Genomic DNA, 26,014 nt, shown 5'->3' on the forward strand with positions numbered 1-26,014 from the left:
GCTTCTATAAGGAATAAAAATGCTTCATAAGCTTGGAAAGATACACATAGGAGAATATAATTTATTTTGCATTAATAAAAAGCCTTAAAATGCTAAACCTAAAAACCTAAATTTGAAAATGTGAATGATTAAATATTAATTAGTCATTCTTGTAATCATTTATTGCATGTACTTATTCATGTACATATTTTACTTTTCAGGAAATTTCGAGTTGACGGCATTGACTTCAATCTGTTTGGTGCCATCTGCTGGACCACAGTTTGATTTACATAAATAAATAAATAAATAAATAAATAAAACTATATTAAATAATGGTGTAGCGACTTGTTTGGTCGTTTAAAAAAGCCGAAAACTAAAACGATAATAATAAGAAATTGAAGGGGGAAAAAAGGTTATCAACGAAATAAAATAAAACACAGTCCCACAATAAAATACTAAATCTCACATTTATTATACTCTATTTTCCTCTATCTCCATGTTTATATAAAGTCAGCCAGTTCACATGCATTCAGTGACAAATCTAAATGAGGAAGTCATTGTATGCCTGCTTTGCAACTGAATCAAATATTAGTATTTTCTGCCATCTTCGTGACTCTTTCTTTTGCGTTTCATAAGTTATCTTTGTTTTTAGTTGTATATTAATTGGACAAGAAGTAAACGTAATAATAACCTGCATATAAATGTCAGTAGGACACAGGCAAAATCCTGGTCGACTCTAAACGGGGGCCTTACTCATTAAAAACCTTTTCCTCGCCTTTCAGTCTCTCTCAGTTGTCGGTGAGGCCGGCGGGGCGCATCCCATAATACACTGGAATAGAAAATAAAAGCAACACAATCAGCGCTTCAGCTTATTTACCTCCAGACGATTACATTTCTCCCTTGTGGATATATTACGTATAAAAGTGAGTAACGTTAAATACATGGATCCAAATCACAGACGTGAACGTTATACAGTAGATCCTGTGATGATTCGGACAGTTTCAGTTTAAAATGCAGAAAAAGGGTTGCTATGACAGTGTTTTGGTAGTTTGCAGTCTACTTCTAGCAGTGGTGATATATCTTTATAATTTTGAGTTATTAAAACGTATATATCTGTGTATCGTACTTCATTGTCATGTTCAGCTGAAAATGTGCTAACGTTACTATCAGACAAAATATCTTCTGTATAATTTCGTTGTATAATGGAGTTATACGATTACTTAATTACTTGAACATGTATGAATAACATCTAGCACTTGGTATCATAACTGAATATTTGGTCGATCTGATTGAAAGAGTAAATAACTATTAAACCTGATCAAAAATGAAACCATCATCGGTCAGCACTTCCATCATGTTCCGCCCCAAATGATGATCACCTCACTGCCATTCAGCCAGATGCTTTCAGCATTTTAGTGTTTTATTCCTTCATTTTATTTTATTTTATTTGTTTATATTCTGCTATTAAAACTTCTCCTTTATCTTTGATCAGATGCCTTCGGCAACAAATGACACCAGGACTGTGAAGTCTGCCAGCCCAGACTTGGGATCAGTGAACCAAATCACAGCCAGCACCCAGCTGACTGGAACTCAATCAGAGGCCATGAAGCAAGTGCTGGTGGTCCTTGAAAAGAAAGTGCGCAATATGGAGAAGAGAAAGGTACTGGTTTCTCTTTATAACCTGTCAACTTCTGCATAATATTAGCACAGAAATGTATTGATAAACTACGTGTATGTTGTCCCACATCCTCAGAGTTCACTCCACTAACATCACTCATGCCTTCTGTACTCAACAAATTCTGATCGATCAGAGTTGTCATGCATTTCTTATAAATATTTAAGTTAAACATACATCATCCTTGGATTTCAATGGTGTGATCTGTTGATAAATGGGTTTAATGTGTCAGATTTTAATGTCAAAAACGTACCATGAAGTTAGATCGACCATATAGGGAAACCTTCTCTAACGCAGTTAACCAGACCCATTAAACGTTTAAGAAGCCATTGCTCTGTTTTTATGCATTTGAGTCATGCTGTATAAACCAACATCTTTTACATAAAGGTAAATCTCTTAAATTCATACAATTGTGCATAGTTTTAGCATATGCTAGCCGGTCAACTTGATGTTATTTTATTTCTCTTGACCAATGTATTTAACGTTACATAATTACTTATTTACCTATTTGTTTCTGCATGCACATGGAGATAAAGCTATCATGGCATCCTAAAACAGGTTCAGCATGCTAAAATGGGGAAACTGTGGGTGCAAAAAATGCATTTAAATGAGTTGTTAATGTTTTGGATGGATGCTCTCAGGCTTGTGTTGATGTGGGTTTGTCGAGGTAAATGGGTCAGAGGCAGCGGTGTCCTCGTGACACGCAGTAAGCGCCTTTTGGATTCTGCAAGTTTTTGAGCTTCACAGGAAACACTTTTAACTTGGTGACCGTGCAGCACATTGCTTTTATATTTGTTTATTTATTTGCTTAATGATCGTGTGTGAAAAGGAAGGGAAGGGGGTCTGTCATCGACTTTGCCTTCATGTTTTTCAAAGTAAAAATATTGTGGAACATGAAAGTGGATCTTGAGCACAATCATAGTCAGACAGACAGTCATGATTTTTGATTTGCATAAAGTGATCAGTGACTGTCCTTTTCTATTAAGAGATTTATTTAATGAAAAGTTATGGCATCATATCTTGTATGCCCGGTCTGATTCTGACATTATGCATTTGTGGAAATTGAACTTGCCATCTCTCACCCACTCTGTGAAATGGAATAATCTCCACATAACTCGGCCACATGCTGGAGCTTTCCGCACCAGAGTCCTTACTCTTAATCCACTCTGAATGGGAAATTGGTTTCATAATTAAAATTATGTACAATATTCTTAAACGTTTTTTGTATAGTTCTGCAAAAGATGCATAAAACGGATCAAAAGTGACCTTGAAAGACGTGGATAATGTAAAAAAAAAATATATATCAAATAAATGCTGCTATTTTAAACTTTCTAGGAACCCTGAAGATTTTATAACCATTTTCTAAAAAAAAAAAAAAAAATGTCCTGATGTATGCTTTATCTCTGTCATATGTTGTTGTGATGACCAATTCAGCTGGATTTTGAGATGGGGAAATGTATACATAACCCTTTGAGATTACTTTCTCCATTTTATTATAAAGCTTGTTTATTTCTCAAACACATTTCTATTTCTTTGTCACCTCTCTTCTGGCAGAGCAAGCTTGATGACTATCAGGCCAGGAACCGCAAAGGGGAACGTCTCAACCAGGATCAGCTGGTGGGTAAACACTCCATATTTTTGTCACGAGTTAATTGTTTTTCAGATTCCTGAAATCTTTCCTTTTTCTAAAATCAATTTAGGAAGCCCTGTCTAAGTACCAGGAAGTAATCCATAACCTTGAGTTTGCGCGGGAGCTGCATAAGAGCTTCTTGGCATTGGGTCAAGAAGTGAGTACATGAAAATTGAATTCGCTCTTTTCCATAGCCTGAGGACCTACAGTTTGTTTTTTGTGAATGTGTATAGATCTACTGCCGAAATTCACTGGAAGGTTTATACGAATCAGTGAAAATGTCTCCCACAATCTGTTGCTTTGGATAGATCCAGAAGTGTGTTAAGAAAGTGGCACGTCGTGAGCAACTCCAGCGTGAAGAGGTGGAACAGAAAAGACTGAAACGAGTTCTGGAGCTGCAGTTCCTTCTCGACCGACTTGGGGATGAAAGCGTGCGGCAAGAGCTACTGCAAGGAGCCGGCGGACCGTCGCTGCTTACTGAGAGTGACCTTACTTCCCTGGATGAGTTTTACAAGCTTGTGGGGCCTGAACGTGACCAAAACATCAGGTGAAGAAGACTGGCAGTCCTGTCTACACTACTTTACTCAGTTTAGAAATTGCTTGCAAATGAAAACCATGCTGTAAACAGAATAATTGGTGTATTTCCTACTGGAACATGAGTTGTCATTGAATTGACTTTAGGATCTCTCGCAGGGTAAATTTCAGACCGCTTGAGGTCACCACATTGGCAGAGCATGTTAAATTTGATAGCATCTTTGTAACTGTACTTTTATTTACTGCTGATTTGCCACTGTGCATCCAGGAAGATTTTAAAGAAGCTTAAAGGGTTACTTCACTCACTCTAATGTTGTTAAACACGAAGAACTTTAGTTTATCTTTGAAACGCAACAATATTTCCTCCGTTGAAAGTCAATTTAACCCTATTTTTGATCCTTCATAAAGTTCATATACATTATAAAAGAAATCCATAAGAATAGAGTACATTTTTAAATCTAGTTAATTTAAATTTCATTTAACAAATTTCAAATTTAGTTTGCTTCTCTTTTGGATTGTATATTCACAATGGAATGTTTTTATCTTACACAGGTTAACTGACCAGTATCAAGAAGCATCACAGCACTTATGGGAACTTTTGGAGGGGAAGGACAAGCCTGTGGCAGGAACAACATGTAGGTCAAATTGACTTTTTTAACTTCTTTTTAGGGTTTTGATAGGTCATAACATCTATTTATAAGTTTAAAATGGGAAAAAAAAAAGCAAGGCATAGATATGGGCAAAGGTGACATGTACTGCAGCATTCAGCCATGATGAATGTGCTGACTCAGCAGTGGGTGGAGGGCATGATGCATGTACCCCTGTCTTCTGTATCAGAGTGTGATCCTGCAGCAAACTCTCTAACGACACTGACTGTGAAAGATCACTTAATCAATGAGGGAAATCCATAGGTCATGCTAGTGACATGTTAATGGGCACAGTTAAAAGGCACATTAAAATTCTCACAGGATCGCTTTATTTGACCTAGTGTAAAAAAATAAATAATAATCTATCACTTACAGTAGCCCTGCTTTGGAAAGCTTCCAGCCTCTAGCACTTTTCTTCAGTGGTATTCCGTGGCAGGTCATGTGGCTCATGGCATATAAATACATCCATTTACTATGTGCCACCTGGGATTTTGGTATGCAGTGTAATGGTCCTCTATATTCGTTCAAGCTTTCCAGTATTTTTTTTATTTTTTTTTGTAATAAGTTACTTTTTTATTCTGCGTGGACGCATTCAATTGATCTCAACTGACAATAAAAAAACGCTTGTTACGTAAGATTTATATATTTAAAAAAATATGTTCTTCAGACAATCCGGAAACAATGTATCATGTTTCCAAAGAAAGAAAGAAAAAAGAATCAAGCCACCATTTTTAATTTAACTTGCTGCATTTTTTTTTATCAAATGAATGCCTTCCTAAACATTTGAACAGGAGTGTAAATGCTTGTTTTCAGATAAAGCACTGAATGAGATGTTGGAGCGGGTTTTGCAGAGCGGCTACTTTGATAGAGTGCAGTCTCATCAGAATGGAGTTTGCGCGGAGGAAGAGGAGCAGACGGCTGCAGTGGAAGTGTCTGAAGCAGAGGAGCACACTCCAGACACGGGTAAAACACTCCTTTCATTTCACATTGCTCAATCGAGCTACTGTCATTCTGAAACTGTTGCAATGTCTGTTGTTATGTCTCCTAACAGAGGGTGAAATGACAGAGTATGCAGAACCCGTTGCAACTGAGGTGACAGAGGTGAGACAAGTTGGTTAAATGCACTTTGTAAAATGCAAGCTTAAATGGGTCACATTTGAGTGACTTTTGACATGGAAGATCTGAGCACAAATGACTGAACAGAATTTTGATATTCTTTACAATTGCGTTTGTCTGACAACTATTCAATCATTTGTTATCAGATGTTTATCGCACCAACTAAATTAAAATGTTTATTGCACCAACATTCGTCTTTGTGTGAGCAGACCCTATTAGGGGTGCTCCGATCACGATCGGCCGATCGTTAATGCGCATCTCATCAGTAAAGCCAGTTCTCTAATCAGCGGTTAATTCCATCAGGTGCGTGATTTCCAGGCTTGGGAGGGTTACTTTAAAAATTTCTTCCGTTACAGTTACTAATTACTTCATAAAAAAAGTATTCAGTAACGTAATCCAAGCACCACAATATGAAAGTAATGTAACTGATTAATTTTTGGATTACTTCTGGATTACTTCAAGGTCAAATATTATTTTTTAAAAACAACATTTATTAATTAAGAATTTCACAGGACTATACAGACATCTAGTGCATGGTATTGGTATTACAGATTATTTTGTTTTATTTTGAAGAAAATATAATAAGAAATAATTTTAGGGAAATGTTTCTTCAACAGGAAAATAGAGAATACAAATTCATTTTTTTTCCCAAGGAAATATAATAAGAACACAATTCTTTGACAATGGAAAATGTTTCTTCAACAGGAAAATAGAGAATACAAATTCATTTTTTTTTTTTTCAATGAAAATATAATACGCACAATTTTTAGACAATGAAAAATGTTTCTTCAAAAGGAAAATAAATAATACAATTTTTTTTTTTTTTATCTCTTTGCAAATATAAAACTAATTTTTAAAAGTGCAAATGCTTCTTTAGGTTGGATGTTGAATCCTTCGATGAAGAAAGTGTTTTCGTTGCCGGAAGGCACAGTTTGCACTGCACAACGTTGTTTGCATTTTCTTCTTTTTAAACAAAATAGCAGCGGAATTTCCATGAAATCAACGCGTTTTTGCCTGCTGGCAGCATATCGTTTAGCAGCAGTGATTCAATCTGCGTCTGAGGAGATTGCAGACCGCTGTTATTTGCACATGCACCAGCGGGTGGCACACGTGACTCGCGTGAGTCATTAATCAAGCTGCGCTTAATATGGTGTTATTATGCCAAAATACTGATTTATTTAGTTTTAAATGAAATTCAGGATGATTGTAATCCTGAAAGTATTCCCCCTTTTTTCAAAAAGTAACTATAATCTGATTACTACATTTTTTGACGTAACTGTAACGGATTACAGTTACTGGATTTTTGTATCCTGATTACGTAATGCCGTTACATGTATTCCGTTACTCCCCAACCCTGGTGATTTCACATAGAGCAGCTGTTACTACACAGAGCCGTTGTTAATAGAGAAGATGCGCAAATCCACTTCATTTTCAGCGTTTATTGGCGCATCTTCTCAGTTAACAACGGCTCTGTGTAGTAACAGCTGCTCGATGTGAAATCACGCACCTGATGGAATTAACCGCTGATTAGAGAACCGGCTTTACTGACGAGATGCGCATAAAGATTGGCCGATCGTGATCGGAGCACCCCTAGACCCTATGCATGTCCCAGGTAATGTGGCCTGCCACATACCTGCTGTGAAATAAGTTCATTTTACCAAATTATTACTTGGGGGATTATTACTTAGGATGGTTGTGAAAAGTAAAGTACAGCTGTTTTTGGTGCGAAACATTTCACATAAGTTGATTTCAGGGACATATAATTTTCTTAACCTTTTGTCATTTTTCTCTCCAGTTTGTAAATAGGCAGTTTGTTTTGGAGAGCACAAGCAGCACTGGCGATAAGGAACAAAGCGAATGGGGTGTGGAGACGGAGGTAAGCTGCTCTAGAAATTGTTTAAAATAGTTTTATTCCTCCAACAGAGAACTGAATTGCTCATTCAATATTTGCTCATTCTCAGATGTATTTCTTGTATATGTATACATGTACAAACGTATGTACTTTTTTTTGTATTTTAGATTACTTTGTTACAGTTTATTACACATACATTCTGTAGTAGCTTATATTACATATTAACTTTTTTATTATTTAACTTATATAACAACAAAAAAGTTTTTTGTATACCCCATTATTTGTACTGTATATTTAATGTATTGAGCCTCTGTGAGAAGAATGAAACCTGTATTTGTGTTTTTTTTGTCACGTTGCATATAGTTATAATAACCATAATAACCTGTTTTTGCAGTCAGGACTTTGGAGATTCCAAAAAGCCACTAAATTACCACTTTGCCTCCCTTTTTGTTTAATAAAAGTATTTTTGAAAGGAAAATGCTGGATGAATTATTTTTTTTCGATATTTGCTAAATTTGCTTCCATCTAGTGGAATCAAATAAATCTCACAATAGGTAGTTAAGGCACCCAAGGACCCGAGTTATACACTTTCAGTAACAGGATTCAAAGAAAAGAACACGGGCACCTATTTTTGGTGTTTATTTTGAACACGTACACTAATATTTATTACATTTTACTTTTGGTTTCATTTTCTAGAAGAATGATCACCGATATTTTGCATTTATTTCACTCTTATGTGGGTAAGGGCAGCTATCAGGTTTAGATATGTCAATTTCAGGTGGAAATCCACAAAAAAAAAAAAAAAACAGAGTTAAAGTGGTTAAAATCCGTTGCCCTCCTTTCATAATTTTATTTCTTTATTATTATTAATTGTGTTGGATTGAATGTATTCAATAGATCATACATTAACTACAATTATAACATAATTTAAAAATTATTGATAAAAGTCATAGGAACTCCATCATTTTGACTGGAAAATACAACAAAGTATAACGTTTACATCTAGCAAGTAAATTCTGCATGTATGTAAGGCTCACCAAAGTGACAACGAGTGGTGTGCCTTTACAGTAGAGTTTAGGGTATGTCAAACACGGGTACGCTCTGCATTCTTTGAGATGAACTGAGAAATATTACAGATCATTTGACAGAGAGAGAAACTATGAAGCGCTCAGTCAGAGAGTATTTGGCAAGTGAACATGTATCGGAGCTAAACTTATACTTGGCCTCACATACTGGCGAGTAAAATCTGAGAATTTATTAGCCATTGCCTAATATAAGACATCATTTAGTCACCCAGAGTTTTTTTTATTATTTATTTCTTTGTGGCTGATACCAATATTAGGGAGTAAAAAAAAAAGTCTGCTATCAATTATATCGGCCGATATTCTTTGTGTATATTATAGTACAGTACCAGTCAAAAGTTTGGACACTTTCCCATTTGTGTGTCCGAACATTTGACTTGTACTATATATCGAATATGGTTTACAATGTATATACATAAACAATATATATATATACATAAGCACATGTTTGCAATGATCACTCGTATGTGGTGATCAAACACATATGATGTGACTGAGATATGTAATGAAGGCAGGGTATTTAACAAACTTTTATCCAAAGTGAGTCTGACATCAGTGCACTGAACAGTAGAGTTGAAGTTTATTAAACTTTGTTTCAATTCAGTTCCATTCAACTTTATTCAGTTAAAATTTTTCACCTCAGAACACAAATTCACAGATTTTTGCTACTGTCTTCACACACAGTCGAAACTTACAAGAGAAGTGTGAAGTGACATAATATACCTCTTGTCAATAAATACAATATCAATTTCCATCTGGCACACTTTAATGCCTTATGCCCTGTGAATGTAATGTAACATTCCCTTGGAACTGGAATCATGGCGGAATTTCATGTGAAGTTCACTTTCGCAGGGCACTTGCGGTTAAATAAGACAATATCTTGCGAACGCGGCAGCTGATCTCCTCCAAATTCAGGGGACCCCTTCAGCTTGAGGAGACCTCTCGAATGCCACCCTCCCCGCACCGGTAGCCCCCCGGATCGCTAGATTCCTGGGGGCTATCAACGTGTGGGATGGTCTCATATGAAAGGGGGCCTCTAGACGTACACTCATTCGAGAGTTCGGTGTTCGGGGGGGTTCATCGAGCTGAAGGGATTTCCCCAAATTTGGTGTGGATCCGCTGTACCATTACAGAGATATGGCTGTTCAAAGTTTCAATGGTTTTCCATAGACTTGAGCTTTTAAAGCGTTTTATCCAGGTCGCCAGTAGCAAACAATGGCGTGCGCCTCACTCCACAAACTAAATAATTACTGCATTTTATGTTTTGTAAAAAAAATAAAAACATTAAGCATATTCGCTGATATGGACATATCGGCAACAGGCTCATATCGGCCGATAAAATATCGGTCGGGCTCTAGTGTCTACCACTGATTTAGTGTGTAATTCTAAAACCTATTGGATCTGTTACAGGTGGTTAACTCGATGCAGCCGGTTCAGACCAGCCCCACCCCTGGTGTCCCAGAGCTCCATCCTCTGACCACAGTAACTCCAACACCCCCTTCAGACCCTGTGGTTAGGCAGCAGGTGGTTCAGGATCTCATGGCACAGATTCAGGGACCATACAACTTTATGCAGGTGTGTTTTTTTTATTTATTATTATTTGGCATATGTTTGTATGCATACTAAATGCTTTCTTCATTCCCAGGACTCCATGCTTGATTTTGATGGACAGTCTCTTGATCCGGCAATTGTATCGGCACAACCTATGAAACCAGTCCCTAGTATGGAAATGCCACCGATGGTGTATCAACCAGGTATGTTTATATTTCCACCACATGATCTCTCTGTTAGCTTTATGGGTTAAGCAGTTCAAATCACCCTAACACTGCTGGGCTGTTGATTTCTCAACCTACAGCTCACCCTGAGTCTCGTCTTGCCCTGTCTCCTGCTGTTGGCGTTCAGCCTGAACACACACAAGTGAGTGTAGCCAAGTTCTTCTGGATGAAAATGAAATTTCTGAAACATTTGGAAAAGAAAGATGAGTGTGAATTTGCTTTATCTGCAGATCCCCATGGTTCCTCCCTCCCCAGAAACCTTCTCCACACCACCTCCGATATACCAGTCTCCTCACGCAGCTGATCCACGACCACAGACAGACTCCACCGATCCTATTCAGGTAAGTTGTCAAGCACCCAATCAGATGTCTCCAACTTATTTCTGTGAAGCTAGAATACAAACTTTCTAATGTAACCAAAAATGTACTGCACGAAATGTGCATCACATAATTTTCAGCAATCAAAAAATTGCTTGTCTTCTGTAGGCCTCCATGTCCCTGACAGAGCAGCCACCATCTACGGGGCTCACTCCATCTACGGGGATCCAGCCCGGATCCAAACCCTTGCACAGCAGTGGCATCAATGTCAACGCAGCCCCATTCCAGTCCATGCAAACGGTAAGGTGCCTGAATGAAATTCCTAGCATTTAGGAACACTTAAAAAAAATCAGGAAGTCATCTGTGTTCATCTGAAATAGTAATGTATCTGGGATGGCATGATGGTGTGTCCAGGAGGAGATTTTTCATATAGGAGTGAAATATTCCTTTTACAACACAAACTTTGTATGTTGGATATAATCTAATATTGAATGTTCACTTATACTCAATCTGTTCTTCCTTACAGGTGTTCAACCTTAATGCGCCTGTCCCACCAGCTAATGGTACGGACTCAATGAAGCAGGCCAGCCAATACCAGAATACCTACAGCCAGGGTTTTAATAACCAGACGCAGCACCCTGTGGAGGACACAGACATGCCGCCAGAGCAGCTCCAATCCGGTGAGGAAAATTTTCAGAATCCCTCTGATCATATTTTAATACTCACAATATAATCGTGTACCGTATTTTCCGGACTATAAGTCACACTTTTTTTCATAATTTGGCTGGTCCTGCGACTTATAGTCAGGTGCGACTTATTTATCAAAATTAATTTGACGTGAACCAAGAGAAAACATTACCGTCTCCTGCCGCGAGAGGGCGCTCTATGCTGCTCAGTGCTCCTGTAGTCTACACTGAAAACATAGAGCGCCCTCTCGCGGCTGAAGGACTGGAGACGGTAATGTTTTCTCTTGGTTCTTGGTTCTAAATAAATGCGACTTATAGTCCAGTGCGACTTATGTGTTTTTTTCCTCATCATTACGTATTTTTGGACTGATGCGACTTATACTCAGGTGCGACTTATAGTCCAAAAAATACGGTATATAGTCAGAACCTCTCAATGTGGGGCTCATGGGAGCAAGCAGACATGCAGCTAATAAAAACGTGTGATTTCCTATGGCCTGCATTATGCTATTTGTTTAATTAATGTTTAATTCATCTGTTTTATTCTGGTGTTAACCTAGTTGGCGCCTTCCATTCTCTAGACCAGACACTCCCTAACTCTGCTGGCCCTCAGCCCATGTCCCAGCCGTCAGGTGGCCACGGCAATGGGTTCAGCCACCAGACTCAGTCCTTCTACAACAGCAGAGGGATTTCTCGTGGAGGTCCTCGTAACGCACGTGGTATGATCAATGGCTACAGAGGAACATCCAGTAGTTTCAGAGGTACAGAACGACAGTGTTTTTCGAGCAGTTGTAGATAGAGATTTTCATTAGATGATCAGTTAAAGCCATTAATGGATGAATCATTCAAGTATTTGCATTTATTTCAGGAGGATATGACGGTTATCGCCCAGCCTTCTCCAACTCTGCAAACTCTGGATACGGACAAACCCAATACAGTACGCCGCGGGACTATTCCAACAACTATCAGCGGGTAAGTTCAACTTTTGATGCTAGAGTGGGAATAGTGAGCTTCTCTATCGTTTGAGCATTGGTTTCAGCACATCCTCAAAATACTGTTGAGACATTGACATTTGTCAGTTGTCTTCTCTTTAATCTTTTTATTTGTCTCTCCACAGGATGGTTACCAACAGAATTATAAACGTGGTGCTGGCCAAGGGGCTCGAGGGGTCTCTCGAGGAAATGCTCCAGCCATGCGCTCTTAAGCCTTGTGGACTGAGTTTACATCTGGACCACAGTGAACATTCAGATACTGACGTGCATTTGTTCGGGCTTTTTCACCCCCCTTCTCTCACCTTCCAGGAATTGATTGGACAACGTCGACCCGGTTATGTTAAAATGGAGAAAATGGTTCAATGATTCAGGAAGCAAGCTGAAAAAAATTTCAAGATTTTAAAACTACCGTTTCTAACAGATACCTATGAACTTGAAAGACTTAATTTATTTTTTTGAAGGAAATAAAACTCATCTGCCACAGCTGGTCCAAGATTGGGAGTTCTCTTTCTGCCCCACTGTTCTTGTTCACACTAATTCGTATTTGGTTCTAAAATGTTTCTTTTTGGTACATTTAAGATGCTTCCAGACTCAGTTTATAAAGTGATATTGCTTCAGGAGTTTCAATAAAGATGTGTTGCGTTAAATGCTTTAGGGATGTTTGAGGTTTTTATTTATTTTATTTTTTTCTTCTCTCGGGTCATGATTACAATATCAAGCCCAGACATCTTTGGTTTTATTGGATGTCAATATATTTGGCATCCTTACAATGCCTATCAATGTAAAAGACGTTAGAACCACTGCCATTTTGGTTGCATTCTTTAGAAGACACAATCCCGCACAATATGCTAATCAGGTCAGTTCTTTATTTATTCTTTATCTTTGTTGCATTTACATAGTTCTACATTGGAAGTAGTCTTAAACAAATAACAAACACCGGATTCTCTGCTCTATTATTGGTGCTTCCTTTTATTTACTGCTTCTATATGAGTCATATCACTGCTAATGTAAAGTAGGGACCGTTTGTGACCACTGGTGATTTAAAGGATAAAAGTCAGACTGTAAAGACTAAAAAGTAAAAGAATAAGACTTCTAGGAAACATGAATTTTAATTAATCTTGCACAACCACATTTTGAATAACAGTTACAATCAAAAGTACATCACAAACTGAATGAAGCGCAACACACTGAGGACAACCTGCACAAATCTATAAAAAAATACAGAAACCGTAAATTTAAAAGTTTGAGTTTGTTTCATAGAGCAGGGGTTCCCAAAGTAGGGGTCGAGACCCCCCAGGGGGTGTGAAACCATAAGGAGAGTTCGATGGCTTCCAGAAATACATTTTTGAAAATATTTTAACCATAAATAAAATGTTGAATTAAAAAGAAAACTCTGTGGAATTTTTTATTCCAGAATGTTGCCCACTTAACGAATTAGGCAAGATTAATGTTGAAATGTAAATAATGACTAAGTTTTAATAATGTTGTTATTAGACTGTTGTGTTCTTTTCTGTTGTCATATGCTTTAAGTGCATGTTTGTAAAGCTTAGTTTAACCACCTCAGAGGAAAGTGGGGGTCCCGAGCTACTGGCACTGTTATTTGGGGGGGTCGTGGGTTGAAAAGTTTGTGAATCCCTGACGTAGAAGGCCAATGTAACGAAATTACGGTTCTACAGAAAGACTACAACTCCCACAATGATACAAGTCTATCGCCTTGACGAATCTGAAAACATATATATATATATATATATATATATATATATATATATATATATATAAATATAAATATAAATAAATAAACACGCAGTTTTAGTCTGATGTGTGCAAAATTAATTTATTAAATTAAATTAATTTATTAAATAAAAATAATACGCGCGTTATTCGGTCATTCTAAACAGGCGTTATCATTGACTTCTATAAGTCTGTTTTGGGGTCCATCATGCCGGGGTCCTTCGCCGATGGTTTCCCACGTGAATGTTGGAGCATGATAGTCTGCTGTAAACGAGGCGAAGTTTTATTGCCCTAAAAATTGTTTATAAGAATTGAACAGCGTATTTTGTTTTATCGTTGGAACATTTGAGGTATGTCTTGCGATATGAATAAACATGTTAATAATACGCCTAGGTTTGTCTGAACGCTATGTAAAATGTGTTTAAAGTATGTTACCACGCACTACAGTGTTAACTTAATTTCACTTAATACATTTTATATGTAAAGCTGATTTTGTCATGTTCGTGGTGACAGGGTGCATTTGGGAAGCAATGGCAACTTTTCGGAAGAAGGTGGACAATCGCATTCGAGTCCAGATAGAAAACGGCGTCGCACAGCACCATCGATCAATGTTCGTGATAGTTGGTGATCGTGGCAGAGATCAGGTAAAGCATAATTGGGTTTAAAAATATTTTAATACTGTTACTACGTTGGCTAAACCTCACGCATATGTGCAATTTGCATCCAGGTTGTCGTTCTGCACCACATGCTGTCTAAAGCAACAGTCAGAGCCCGGCCATCAGTGTTATGGTGTTACAAAAAAGAGCTTAGCTTCAGCAGGTATGACTATTTTATTGTAGGTCCACCATCAATATTAATTGTTCACAAACTACTTTTCTTTCAGATTGTGAGTTGCATGTAAAATTGTAGGAACCTTCATAGAAATTAATCTTTTTTTTTTTTTTTTTATAGTAATCGAAAGAAGAGGATGCGACAGCTGCAGAAGAAGATCAAAACAGGCACACTGAACCTAAACAAGGATGATCCTTTTGAGCTCTTCGTTGCTGCTACCAACATCCGATACTGCTACTACAACGAAACACACAAGATCCTGGGAAACACCTATGGCATGTGTGTTCTGCAGGTAATAACAATGACGAGCTTCTCAGACATCTGTAAAGCCTTACTTCTAAAATCCATGTATTCATAAAAGTCTGCAAAGATTTCTTAGCTAAAAAGACACATGTAACACAACCTGAAGGGGGTGGTTTTAGAATTTAGAAAAATACTTGTAAAAATGTGTGTGTAGTACAATGGGGTTTGCAGCAGTTTAGGGTGAAGTTCTTGTCTCTTTTTCCATTACAGGACTTTGAAGCTCTCACTCCCAACCTCTTGGCTCGGACCATTGAGACTGTGGAGGGTGGAGGCATTGTGGTCATTCTTCTGAGGTCTATGAACTCACTGAAGCAGCTGTACACAATGACAATGGTGAATGGCCTCTGAAGTGGTTGTATACTAATATCAACATGGCAATTTTTGCTTGAATATAATTATTAAAATTCATGTTTTCTTTCAGGATGTTCATTCTCGATACAGGACAGAGGCTCACCAGGATGTTGTTGGAAGGTTCAACGAAAGGTCAGTCTTTTGGCATTTGATTACGAAACCCCTGATTATAATATTTATATATCTGTTATCTATTTATTTGTGATTGTGTTTTAAAATGATTACTTTTTTGACTGCACAGTTTGGCCAAATATTTTATGATTTAAGATGTCAAAATAATAATAATTCATATTAATGAATTCTTATTTATGAATAAATTCATTTTATAATTTTATTTTGATGATCATTATAAATAAATAAACATTAATCAAAAATAGTACTATTGTAATACTATTTCACAGTCCAAAAAGTATTTAAGAAAAAGTCTTAATTTCTGTTATATCCCAAACTATTATTTTCATGGACAGCCACAGGGAGCCTTTAAAGCTTCTTTGTTAATGACATGTTGCGTTCTCAAATGCAAGTTACAAGTGACCCAAACTCCGAACAGATACAAATGATCCACATGATTTAGATTTTATTTACTTCCTTCAGCCCTAATCTGAGGTGCACATACTGGCCTGTAAGAAAAAAGAAATGCATGCAATAATGATCAAATCTTATTTCCCCCAGATTCATCCTGTCTCTCTCCTCCTGTAAGACATGTGTTGTGATTGATGACCAACTCAACATCCTGCCAGTCTCCACTCACATTACTAACATCAAACCCGTCCCTCCAAAGACGCAGGTAACTCTTGTTCTTTATTAGACAGTGCTTCGTTTGATTAGCTCATATGAAGTCCATAATCTTTGTATTTGCCAACAGGATGATGGACTGTCTCCAAGGGAACAAGAGCTAAAGGACCTAAAGGAGTCTTTACAGGACACACAGCCAGTTGGTGTTCTAGTGGACAGCTGTAAAACTATGGACCAGGTATAATTAAAATAACTCGATGTTAATATCTCGATGTTGAGTTGTTTCATGTGGAACCAACTTAATATTTTATTTTGCCTGTGTTTATTGTCTTTAGGCCAAAGCAGTGCTTAAGTTCATCGAGGCTATTTCAGAGAAGACCTTGCGGAGCACTGTAGCTCTTACTGCTGCCCGTGGTCGAGGCAAATCTGCTGCACTGGGATTGGCTATAGCTGGAGCTGTTGCATTTGGGTATGTACAGTAGTAGGGTATTATGAATAAGATTTTTTGTCTTGTTGCATTTGCCTCCTGACTGCAATTTATGCTAATAAATAACTTATTGTGTTTGTGTTGTACTTCTCTTCTCAGCTATTCAAATATTTTTGTCACATCACCCAGCCCAGACAATCTGCACACGCTGTTTGAGTTCGTATTTAAGGGTTTTGATGCTCTCCAGTATCAGGTAATCATCACTGAAGATAAGGGTAGATATGATGTGTTACTTGAAATAAAACATGGAGTTGAACCCAGTGTTATTTTTGTATGAATGATATACTATTGCATCTTTTATTATAATTTTGAATTCGTCTTCCCGTGCATACTTTTAAGGAACCTTCTTTCAACTAGATTTTTTTGTTGTTGTTGTAAATTCTAGGAACATCTGGACTATGAAATAATCCAGTCTTTGAACCCAGAGTTTAACAAAGCCGTGATTCGTGTTAACATCTTCAAGGAACATCGCCAGACCATTCAGGTATACTGACCTCCATCTCTGGATTTATTTTCCATCATTTTCATTTTTTTCTTCCAAATGTTTGTTGATTCGTGGAATCTCAGATATTTTCGTGCTTGGAGCTGGTTTATTCCACTTTAGTACATATACAATATGTGGGAGTGCAGAAACAACAGGTTCATGTGGTGCATTTTGCATCATTGATAACTTGCTGATGTGTTTTGATCTGCAGTACATTCACCCTGCTGATGCGGTGAAGTTAGGCCAGGCTGAGCTGCTAGTCATCGACGAGGCTGCTGCGATCCCGCTGCCTTTAGTGAAGAAACTGCTGGGACCTTACCTTGTGTTTATGGCATCTACGATCAATGGGTCTGTATTTGAAGAACTTGTTAGATCTTTTTGCAATGTTTTTATAATCACAATGCAGTAATCCTAATGGTAACGTGCAGGTATGAGGGCACTGGTCGCTCTCTGTCTCTTAAGCTGATTCAGCAGTTAAGGCAGCAGAGTGCAGACAGTCAGCTGAACCTCTCGGCTGAGAACAGAAACACCAGCACAGTCAAACTGGCAGCAGGTAAAATATAATACTTGCCGCAAGAGAACCAGATTTAGTAATATGAAAAAAAGAATTTTTTTTTTCTCACTGCTGATATGTGTATAATGTGTAAACCACACCTTACCTGCTCTGCAGCACGAACACTTCATGAGGTGACCCTGCACGAGTCTATCCGCTACGGCCAGGGGGACACTGTGGAGAAATGGCTGAATGATCTGCTTTGCTTGGATTGCCTGAGTGTACCACGCATCATCTCAGGCTGCCCTTTACCTCAGACATGTGATCTGTATCCTCTAAAAGTCAAACGATACCTCTATATTCAGCATTGCTTTTTTATGATCATTCTAACATCACACTGATTCAGCGTAATTAATTTTTTGCCACCTAAAAAAAAAAATTCATGCTTTGGTAAATCATTTGCAGAATTTCAACATTTTATTTCTTGATGATTTATCAGAATTAACACTTTATCGTAATTATGACTTACCGAGGCATGGTGTCAGAAATGTGTTTTCATATTCTAGCTCAGGGGTGTCCAAACTCAGTCCTGGAGGGCCGGCGTCCCGCAGAATTTAGCATTAACTTGCCTCAACACACCAGCCTGGAAGTTTCTAGCATGCCTAATAAGACCTTGATTAAGCCCATTTCCCACTACACGAAGGACCCAGCAAATTGCCGGAACATTGCCAGGTCGCCTTCTATGTGAAAGCAACCATGTCCCGGGACTGATTCCAGCATTGAACCCGGGTCGGGGACCTAGTAACATTGCTGGGTTCAATCCCGGAACGAGCGCTGTGTGAACAAAAGCCAGATCTAATGTCGTGTGGTAGTGATGATGCACTTTATCGCACAACTCGTTTACCGGCTATTTTGAAGGAAGATCAACATTCGCGACAAAAAAAAAAAATTGCAAACTGTAATGAAGCAGAGATCAAATCTAGCGACCCATTGCTGGAACACTTTACCCGTGTATTTGTCGGAATCGCAGTGTGAAGGTTGCTTCAGATGTGTTTAATTGGGGTTGGAACTAAACTCTGCAGAACAGGATTGGACACCCCGGTTATATAAACCCATGCCTAATATCTCAAAATAACACAAAACACTGTCACTCATCTACCTTCTTGACATAAGATTTCTTTAATCCTTTATTCCAGTTATTATGTGAATCGAGACACATTGTTTTGTTATCACAAAGCTTCTGAGACTTTCCTCCAGCGTCTTATGGCTCTTTATGTAGCATCGCATTACAAGGTAAATAAATATCTTGAGTATTAGATTAATGGTTCTCATCCTCATCCTCTCTTTGTGTAGCAGAATATTTAAAACATCCCCCATAAAAAGTCTTCATTTTGATAAAACTCAGGGTTTTTTTTGTTGTTGACTTTTTAAAACTTTTTAATATTAACTGGGAGAACTGACTCCAAATATTATTTATTAGTATTTCAGTTTACATTTAGATTTTTTGTGTTTAAGCATTTTTATTTAGATTGTCTCAAAATATTAATAATGTATTAATTCAAATATGTTTAGTCATCTTGTGACCCCCTTGAAAGGGGGCCTGGAGCCCTGTTTGAGAAGCACTGCGTTAGAGGGTTTCGTTATGTCACAAACAATAAACGCCAAACTCCTCTCCCTCCTCAGAATTCACCCAATGACCTTCAGATGCTCTCGGATGCTCCTGCTCACCATCTCTTTTGCCTGCTGCCCCCTGTCCCACCCACACAGAACTCACTCCCAGAGGTCTTAGCAGTCGTCCAGGTGTGCCCAAAGCTACCGCTGAATCTGGTTCGAAGTGATTGTAATGAAACACAGCATAGTGAAGCCTGTGTTTTCTCTTCCAGGTGTGTCTGGAAGGAGAGATCTCCCGCCAATCCGTCCTCAACAGCTTGTCCAGAGGGAAGAAAGCTTCGGGGGACCTCATTCCGTGGACCATTTCGGAACAGGTAAAAATCCATATTTAAATTGAAACTACACTACAGGTTAAACTACAGTTTGGATTCAGTGTTTATTTATTTTTTTAAAGAAATAATTTTCTTCAAGTATGCTTTAAATTGATCTAAACTGACAGTATACACAATTATAATTTTCCTAAAGATTTACATTTCTAATAAATACTGTTATTTTGAACTTTCTGTTCATCATAGAATCCTTTTGAACAGTAGTGTATGTAGATAATTTATGCCATACTATTACATAAATGTTTCAAAGAGTGAAGCTGAAATGATTCTGATGCTCTTGTTTTGCATTTAGTTTCAAGACCCTGAGTTTGGAAGCCTCTCTGGGGGCCGGATTGTCCGTATTGCGGTGAATCCTGATTATCAGGGGGTAAATGACTGGTGCTTTTCCTCCGATTATTTACAACCTCAGTCATGATCAGTGAAAAGCTTACATGAGCATTATTGTCTTGTTTGACCAGTTGTATCATTGCCCATGTGTGATTTATTGTGCCTCTCTTTAGATGGGTTACGGCAGCCGTACATTGCAACTGCTACAGCAGTATTATGAGGGTCAGTTTCCTCTTCTGGATGAGCAAGAACAGACAACGACCAGCAAAATCACATCTGTGAGCAGTGAGGTAATGGTCTGTTAGTGTCATCACTCAAAAATGTTCATGAAAGTCTGTGTGCCATTTTTCATTTATTAAAATGCTTTAGTATTTCTGTAGGTAGTATATTCTATTACTTATGTAGGTAAACAAAGCTGTATTTAATTGTTATATTAGTTGATAGAAGTAAAAAAAGAGAGAAAAGTATAGAAAACATTGTTTGATTATATCTGTACTGTATTTTAAGGCGGGCGTACATGGTGCGATTTTTGCTGTCGTACGAGTTCGCATGCGATTTTTTTTTTTTTTTTTTTTTCAATCGTGTGGAAATCGCGTATTCTCGTATGGTCGCGGCTCGTATAATTTGCGATGAATTACGAACCGAGCAGAGTGGCTTACGAGCACTTCCTGACCTCCCGATCATTTTTCAACATGTCTAAAAAGTTTGTGAGCTATCGGTTTGAATTCGTGCCATTTGTGCTGTTGAACGAGCCGATTTGTTGATTTATCTGAAGTTGACCAATCACGAACTAGGAAAACCACAGAATAAGAAAGACAAGGATGGCAGCTGAAGTCTGCCAGGAACAGCAAGCGCTGTATGATGTTTCTAGCAACGTATTCTAATGCCTTTTTAGTTCTCTCTCGCTCTCTCTCTCACACACGCATATGTAGTTTACAGGGACTCTCCATAGACGTAACGGTATTCTATACTGTATATCCCCATACACTACCTCTATCCATCACGAAAAATGCATGTTTAAAATTTCTATTAAACGCCGTATAGTATTTTTTAAAGCCATTTGGTTTACGAGAGCACAGTAATTGTCCTCACAAACCATGTTTACATTTTAATACCCATTTCAGATATTTATAAACCATATACAAGAACACACACACAGGGTAACCAAAGGTCCCGGTTTCCTATTGCTGAAAAATAACCTGTACGTGTAGGAAACAGTCAAGGCTCGTATCAATATTTTATTTGCAGTTATGAGAGAGGGAGAGCAGTTATATTAGGCGCGTTCCACTTGAGGCTGCACGCACAGAATGATCCTGTATGACATCAAAGTACCGCGAGAGTGATTCGAATGCATTGGATATGTGTGCTCGCTTATCGCTCTCGCGGTAATGTCATACAGTGATCCTTCTGTGCATGCAGCGCTGCTTCAAGTCGAATGCGTCTATCAACTTCGTGCAGTTGCTTCTGGAATTCGCAGGTTGTAAAATCGTGTCGTATATCATGTCGTCCGTACGATTTTCAGATAAACTCACTCGTGCCGTGTGCGTGGACATACGATCTTCCGACCATCCGAATTCGCACCGTGTACGCCCGCCTTTACTCATTACACTAAACGTTTGAACACTACTGGTGTCAGTAAGTTATTTTTTGTTTGTTTGAAAGAAGTCTCTTATGTCCACATAATTTGCATTCATTTAAAAAAAAAACAGCAGTTTTACAATATTACGGTTTTAATGCATTTTAAAATATATTGAAATGTATGTAATTTAAAATGTATTTCTGTGATGGCAAATCTGATCACAGGAATACATGACTGAAGCCATTACAACAGTCTTCGGAGTCACATAATACTTAGAAATCATTCTAATATGTTGATTTGGTGCTCAAAAAAAATGGCCATGTTGAAAACAGTTGTGCTACTTTTTGTGGAAACTGTTTTAAGTAACTTTTGAATTGTGTACTATTGCTGAGTGATGATTTCTGTTTGTTATAACTTGATTACACTATCATTAGTTATACCTTTTTGTAGAAAACCAGAACAAAGTGAACCCTCTGTGGCAGCAATGTGCACACGGAGTTTAAAGAAAAATCCTTTGCATTTTAGTGCTTCTAAATGGCACCTGATGAAGTAGCATAATTTCTGCACCAAAAGTATTAATAAATAATGTACATTTAAGTATGTATTCTGAACATTAGTATTTTGCTCGTGTCTTTTTCATTTCTGTACAGGCTGTCAGTCTCCTGGAGGAGGTGGTGTCTCCCAGGAAAGACCTCCCACCGCTGCTGTTGAAGCTGAATGAGAGGACCGCTGAGAGGCTGGACTACCTCGGGGTCTCTTACGGTCTCACTCCTCAACTACTCAAGTGAGTTGCTTCATGCAAGCAGGTTTTACAGTGATATTTATACTGCAGTACTGCCACAAAACATGTTGCTGACTCCTAAATATCTCTTGCTTGCTTTCCCGTGCAGATTCTGGAAAAAGGCTGGATTTGTTCCTGCTTATTTAAGACAGACTCCGGTAAGCATGCAGCATTTTTTTTTTTTTTTTTTTTTTTTTTTAAGCATTGTCAAATTTTGTAACTTTGTAATAAGCATGTATTCTTGTATTGTGACCTGGAGAATGACCTGACGGGAGAGCACTCCTGCATTATGCTGAAGGAGCTCAATGCTGAGGAGTCTACAGACCAGAACCAGTGGCTCTCAGCTTTTTGGAAGGGTAAATATTCCCAATCTCTCGTAATATAGTATGAATGCTGCAACTGACCAATCAGAATCAAGTATTTCAGAGAGCCGTGTGATGATAAATATATAGATAAGATTTATACCGTATTTTTCGGACTATAAGTCGCACCTGAGTATAAGTCGCATCAGTCCAAAAATACGTAATGATGAGGAAAAAAACATAAGTCACACTGGACTATAAGTCGCATTTATTTAGAACCAAGAACCAAGAGAAAATTAATTTGACATGAACCGAGAGACGTGAACCAAGAGAAAACATTACCGTCTCAAAGGACTGGAGCACCTGACTATAAGTCGCAGGACCAGCCAAATTATGAAAAAAAGTGCGACTTATAGTCCGGAAAATACGGTAATGCTCACTCAGCCATCTCTTTCTGATTTCAAAGACTAACTTTTCTTGTGTTGGACAGATTTCCGGCGGAGGTTCCTCTCCCTGCTATCCTTCCAGTTTAACAAATTTAGCCCGACCCTGGCCCTCAACATACTGCAGAACAAGAACGCTAAGGACGACAGCCCAGCAGGTACAGGCCCACATCTGCTTCCTCAACGTAAATATTGTATGCGTGTTGGTTTTAAGATGACTTTACATATGTCTGTGTCTCTTCAGCACTTACCAGTGCAGAGTTAGCGGCCACATTCACTCCATACGACCTGAAGCGCTTGGAGATGTACTCAAGAAACATGGTGGACTATCACCTCATCATGGACATGATCCCTGTTATCGCACGCATGTTTTTCCTCAAACAATTGGGAGACATCACACTTTCTGTTGCCCAGTGTGTAAGTTCACTATGTGTGTTTGTCCAAGTATTTAGCCACAAAAAACCTGCAAATGTTTTTCACCCACATTTGGCAGATGTTGATTTCATACCATGTGTGTGTGTGTGTAAAATTATACATTTTTAATTTGTTTTGAGTTCTAGCTTTGAGACTGAATTTGCATCTCTGGTGTGTGTTCAGGCATGTATGTAAAACATAATTCTTTTTCAGGCTTTGTTGTTGGGAATTGGGCTTCAACACAAGACTATAGATGAGCTGGAGAAGGAGATTGAGCTGCCTGGTTCTCAGCTTATGGGCTTGTTCAACCGTGTCATCCGTAAAGTGGTGCAGGTGAGACCAAGCCCTCTGTCTTTGTATCTCAGACACACACTGATTAAAGCAAAGTACAAGGATTAGTTCTGAACCACCTCATCAGACCACTTCCACTAGAAGGACACTTCTTGGATCTACTCCTCTACCTCTTCTAGTCTGTGTTGTTGTTGTTTCAGTGTGTGGTTATTTTTTGTTTTAATCTCTTCTGCAGTTCTTCAACACTCTTCAGGAAAAAGCAGTTGAAGCAGAGATGGTGGCTACCAAAGAAATAAGCATGGAACCAACTGTGCAGACACTTAATGAAGATCTGGTACGAGTGCCTGCGATGCTGATTTGGGGCTCAAACATGTCTAATTTATTATCGATGTTAAAAACGGTGCTGCTATTTTGTGGAAACTTTTTTTTTTTATATATTACTCCTTAGGATCCCTTGAACAAAGTTCAAAAGAACAGGATTTATTTGAAGCAGCACATTTTTGTGACAAGGTATTATATTAAAACTATGTTTTGTTCCTTAGAATGAGGCAGCCAAAGAGTTCCAAGACAAACACAAAAATGACATGGAGAAGATTAAAGACATGAATCTTTCAGAGTGAGTATTCCCAAAGAAAATAATCCAAACTGCATTCATTTAAAGGGTTAGTTCACCCTAAAAATGACCTCATAATTTACTCACTCACAAGCCATAAGACTTTCTTCTTCGATTCATCCAATCGGAGTTATATTAAAACATATTTATAATGGCAGTGAGAGGGTGTTTCTTTTAAATAGTTCATTAAAGCGCATCCATCGATAATAAAAAGTGTACCACGCAGCTCTGGGGGTGTGAATCAAGGCCGTTTACTGTTGGCTGCACAGTGCAGTGTTGACCACTCTTATCCATTCTGAATTTTTTATTAAGGTATATGATTCGAGGAGATGACGAGGAATGGGAACAAGTGTTGAAGAAAGCAGGACATACAGCTATTGTTAGCATAAAAAGGTAAATGGAGTTCTAAGCAGCTTGGGAAGGTGATGTTTTGTCTGGAATCATGAACTGCTATGAACCAAGATCTTTCTGTTTTACCCCTCAGTGACAAGAAAAGAAAACTGGAAGCCACGATCCAGAAAGAACAATGGCAAGGCAAGAAGATTAAGAAAAATAAGGACAAAAAGGGCAAATTTGGAAAGAAACCATAAAGAAATTAACTTTAAAATGAAATTTTGAAATGTCTTTGTCTTGTTTCTATGATCAGTAGATTTATTTAACTGTCCAAATGGAAATATCATTATCAGTAAGAATTTTAAAGACCAAATGGTTTAAAAAAAAATTGGCAAGACTCCATGTATTTTCAGTGAACAAACAAAATTAAGTTGTACATTGTTGTTTTTCTTTCTTTTAACCACATTTCAGAGATTGATATTCCCATGGTGTAGACCTCTTGTTTTTTCTGTGAAAGCTCATTACAGAAGCCATCTGTAAAATAAATTATAATCTTACGGTGCATTACTTGTGTACAAAATATACTTATTCACATTTGACTCTTTGCTAAGCTTAGTAAAAAATAATGATTGAGAGATTGGTTCACTACAGTGGAGAAGCTACTTTCAACTGAGGCCCACCCAGTGAGAAGCTGGTAATTTTCCAGATGAATCTTATTCATCTAAATATGATAATTATAAATGTATAGTTTCACTATAATTTCAAATATGTGCTTTAAAATATATTTAACGTGATTTTTCAAGGTCAATTACAGTCAGTTTATTAACTTTCCCAATTCCAGAGTATATTACCGGAGTGGAGCGGTGTGATTTCTACTGCAGGGAGGAGCGGATTTTTTAAAAGTTAAAGCATCGTGGTTTTTACTCGCTCCACCACGTTAAACATTTAACTATAGCTTGATACAGATGGATCTCTAAAATCAAAAGGTTATCATGATGGCAACAGCCAAGCGGGAAGTTACAGGCTAGTTCTCGAGAAGTTTGTCTGTTCCTTTTACTGAGTATTTCAGGGTTAAAGCATGATTTAAAGTGCTACAAGCACATTCACACGCAATAGCTTTCGCAATAATGCATTCAAACAAATGTAATAGTGCTACATCTGTATCTGATTTATTGATCTGTAGATTAAATAACGGAGAAAAATGTACTATTTTCATCACAAACCAAACTTGCAC

General features: G+C 37.9%; 2 protein-coding genes across 3 annotated transcripts; both read left to right on the forward strand.

The window, feature by feature from the left end:
* The first annotated feature begins 744 nt into the window (after window positions 1-744).
* On the forward strand, window positions 745-12,934 carry LOC127934667 (caprin-1-like). 2 transcript variants are annotated; one of them, XM_052532192.1, is made up of 18 exons: window positions 745-902; window positions 1,472-1,639; window positions 3,209-3,271; window positions 3,355-3,441; window positions 3,593-3,831; window positions 4,371-4,453; window positions 5,279-5,428; window positions 5,517-5,566; window positions 7,377-7,457; window positions 9,926-10,090; window positions 10,161-10,269; window positions 10,371-10,432; window positions 10,521-10,631; window positions 10,776-10,907; window positions 11,134-11,287; window positions 11,851-12,051; window positions 12,159-12,262; window positions 12,408-12,934. In XM_052532192.1, exons 2-18 carry the CDS (start codon window positions 1,472-1,474, stop codon window positions 12,492-12,494), a joined length of 2,046 nt encoding a protein of 681 aa, XP_052388152.1. In that variant the 5' UTR covers window positions 745-902; the 3' UTR covers window positions 12,495-12,934. The 2 variants fall into 2 exon arrangements, with proteins under 2 accessions (XP_052388152.1, XP_052388153.1); XM_052532193.1 differs by having other exon boundaries at window positions 11,872-12,051.
* A 1,263-nt stretch (window positions 12,935-14,197) lies between these two features.
* Window positions 14,198-25,344, forward strand: LOC127934677 (RNA cytidine acetyltransferase-like). Its single transcript, XM_052532211.1, has 29 exons — window positions 14,198-14,363; window positions 14,527-14,657; window positions 14,741-14,832; window positions 14,965-15,136; window positions 15,358-15,480; window positions 15,569-15,630; window positions 16,171-16,285; window positions 16,364-16,471; window positions 16,569-16,702; window positions 16,820-16,913; window positions 17,106-17,204; window positions 17,416-17,552; window positions 17,633-17,757; window positions 17,875-18,025; window positions 18,894-18,990; window positions 19,381-19,497; window positions 19,581-19,682; window positions 19,990-20,064; window positions 20,198-20,314; window positions 22,254-22,387; window positions 22,494-22,542; window positions 22,644-22,740; window positions 23,177-23,287; window positions 23,374-23,546; window positions 23,757-23,876; window positions 24,070-24,168; window positions 24,377-24,450; window positions 24,760-24,840; window positions 24,932-25,344. Exons 2-29 carry the CDS (start codon window positions 14,544-14,546, stop codon window positions 25,035-25,037), a joined length of 3,078 nt encoding a protein of 1,025 aa, XP_052388171.1. The 5' UTR covers window positions 14,198-14,363; window positions 14,527-14,543; the 3' UTR covers window positions 25,038-25,344.
* Window positions 25,345-26,014: the final 670 nt, after the last annotated feature.

Source organism: Carassius gibelio, chromosome A18 (genome assembly GCF_023724105.1).
Source record: "Carassius gibelio isolate Cgi1373 ecotype wild population from Czech Republic chromosome A18, carGib1.2-hapl.c, whole genome shotgun sequence".
Classification (NCBI taxonomy): Eukaryota; Metazoa; Chordata; class Actinopteri; order Cypriniformes; family Cyprinidae; genus Carassius; species Carassius gibelio.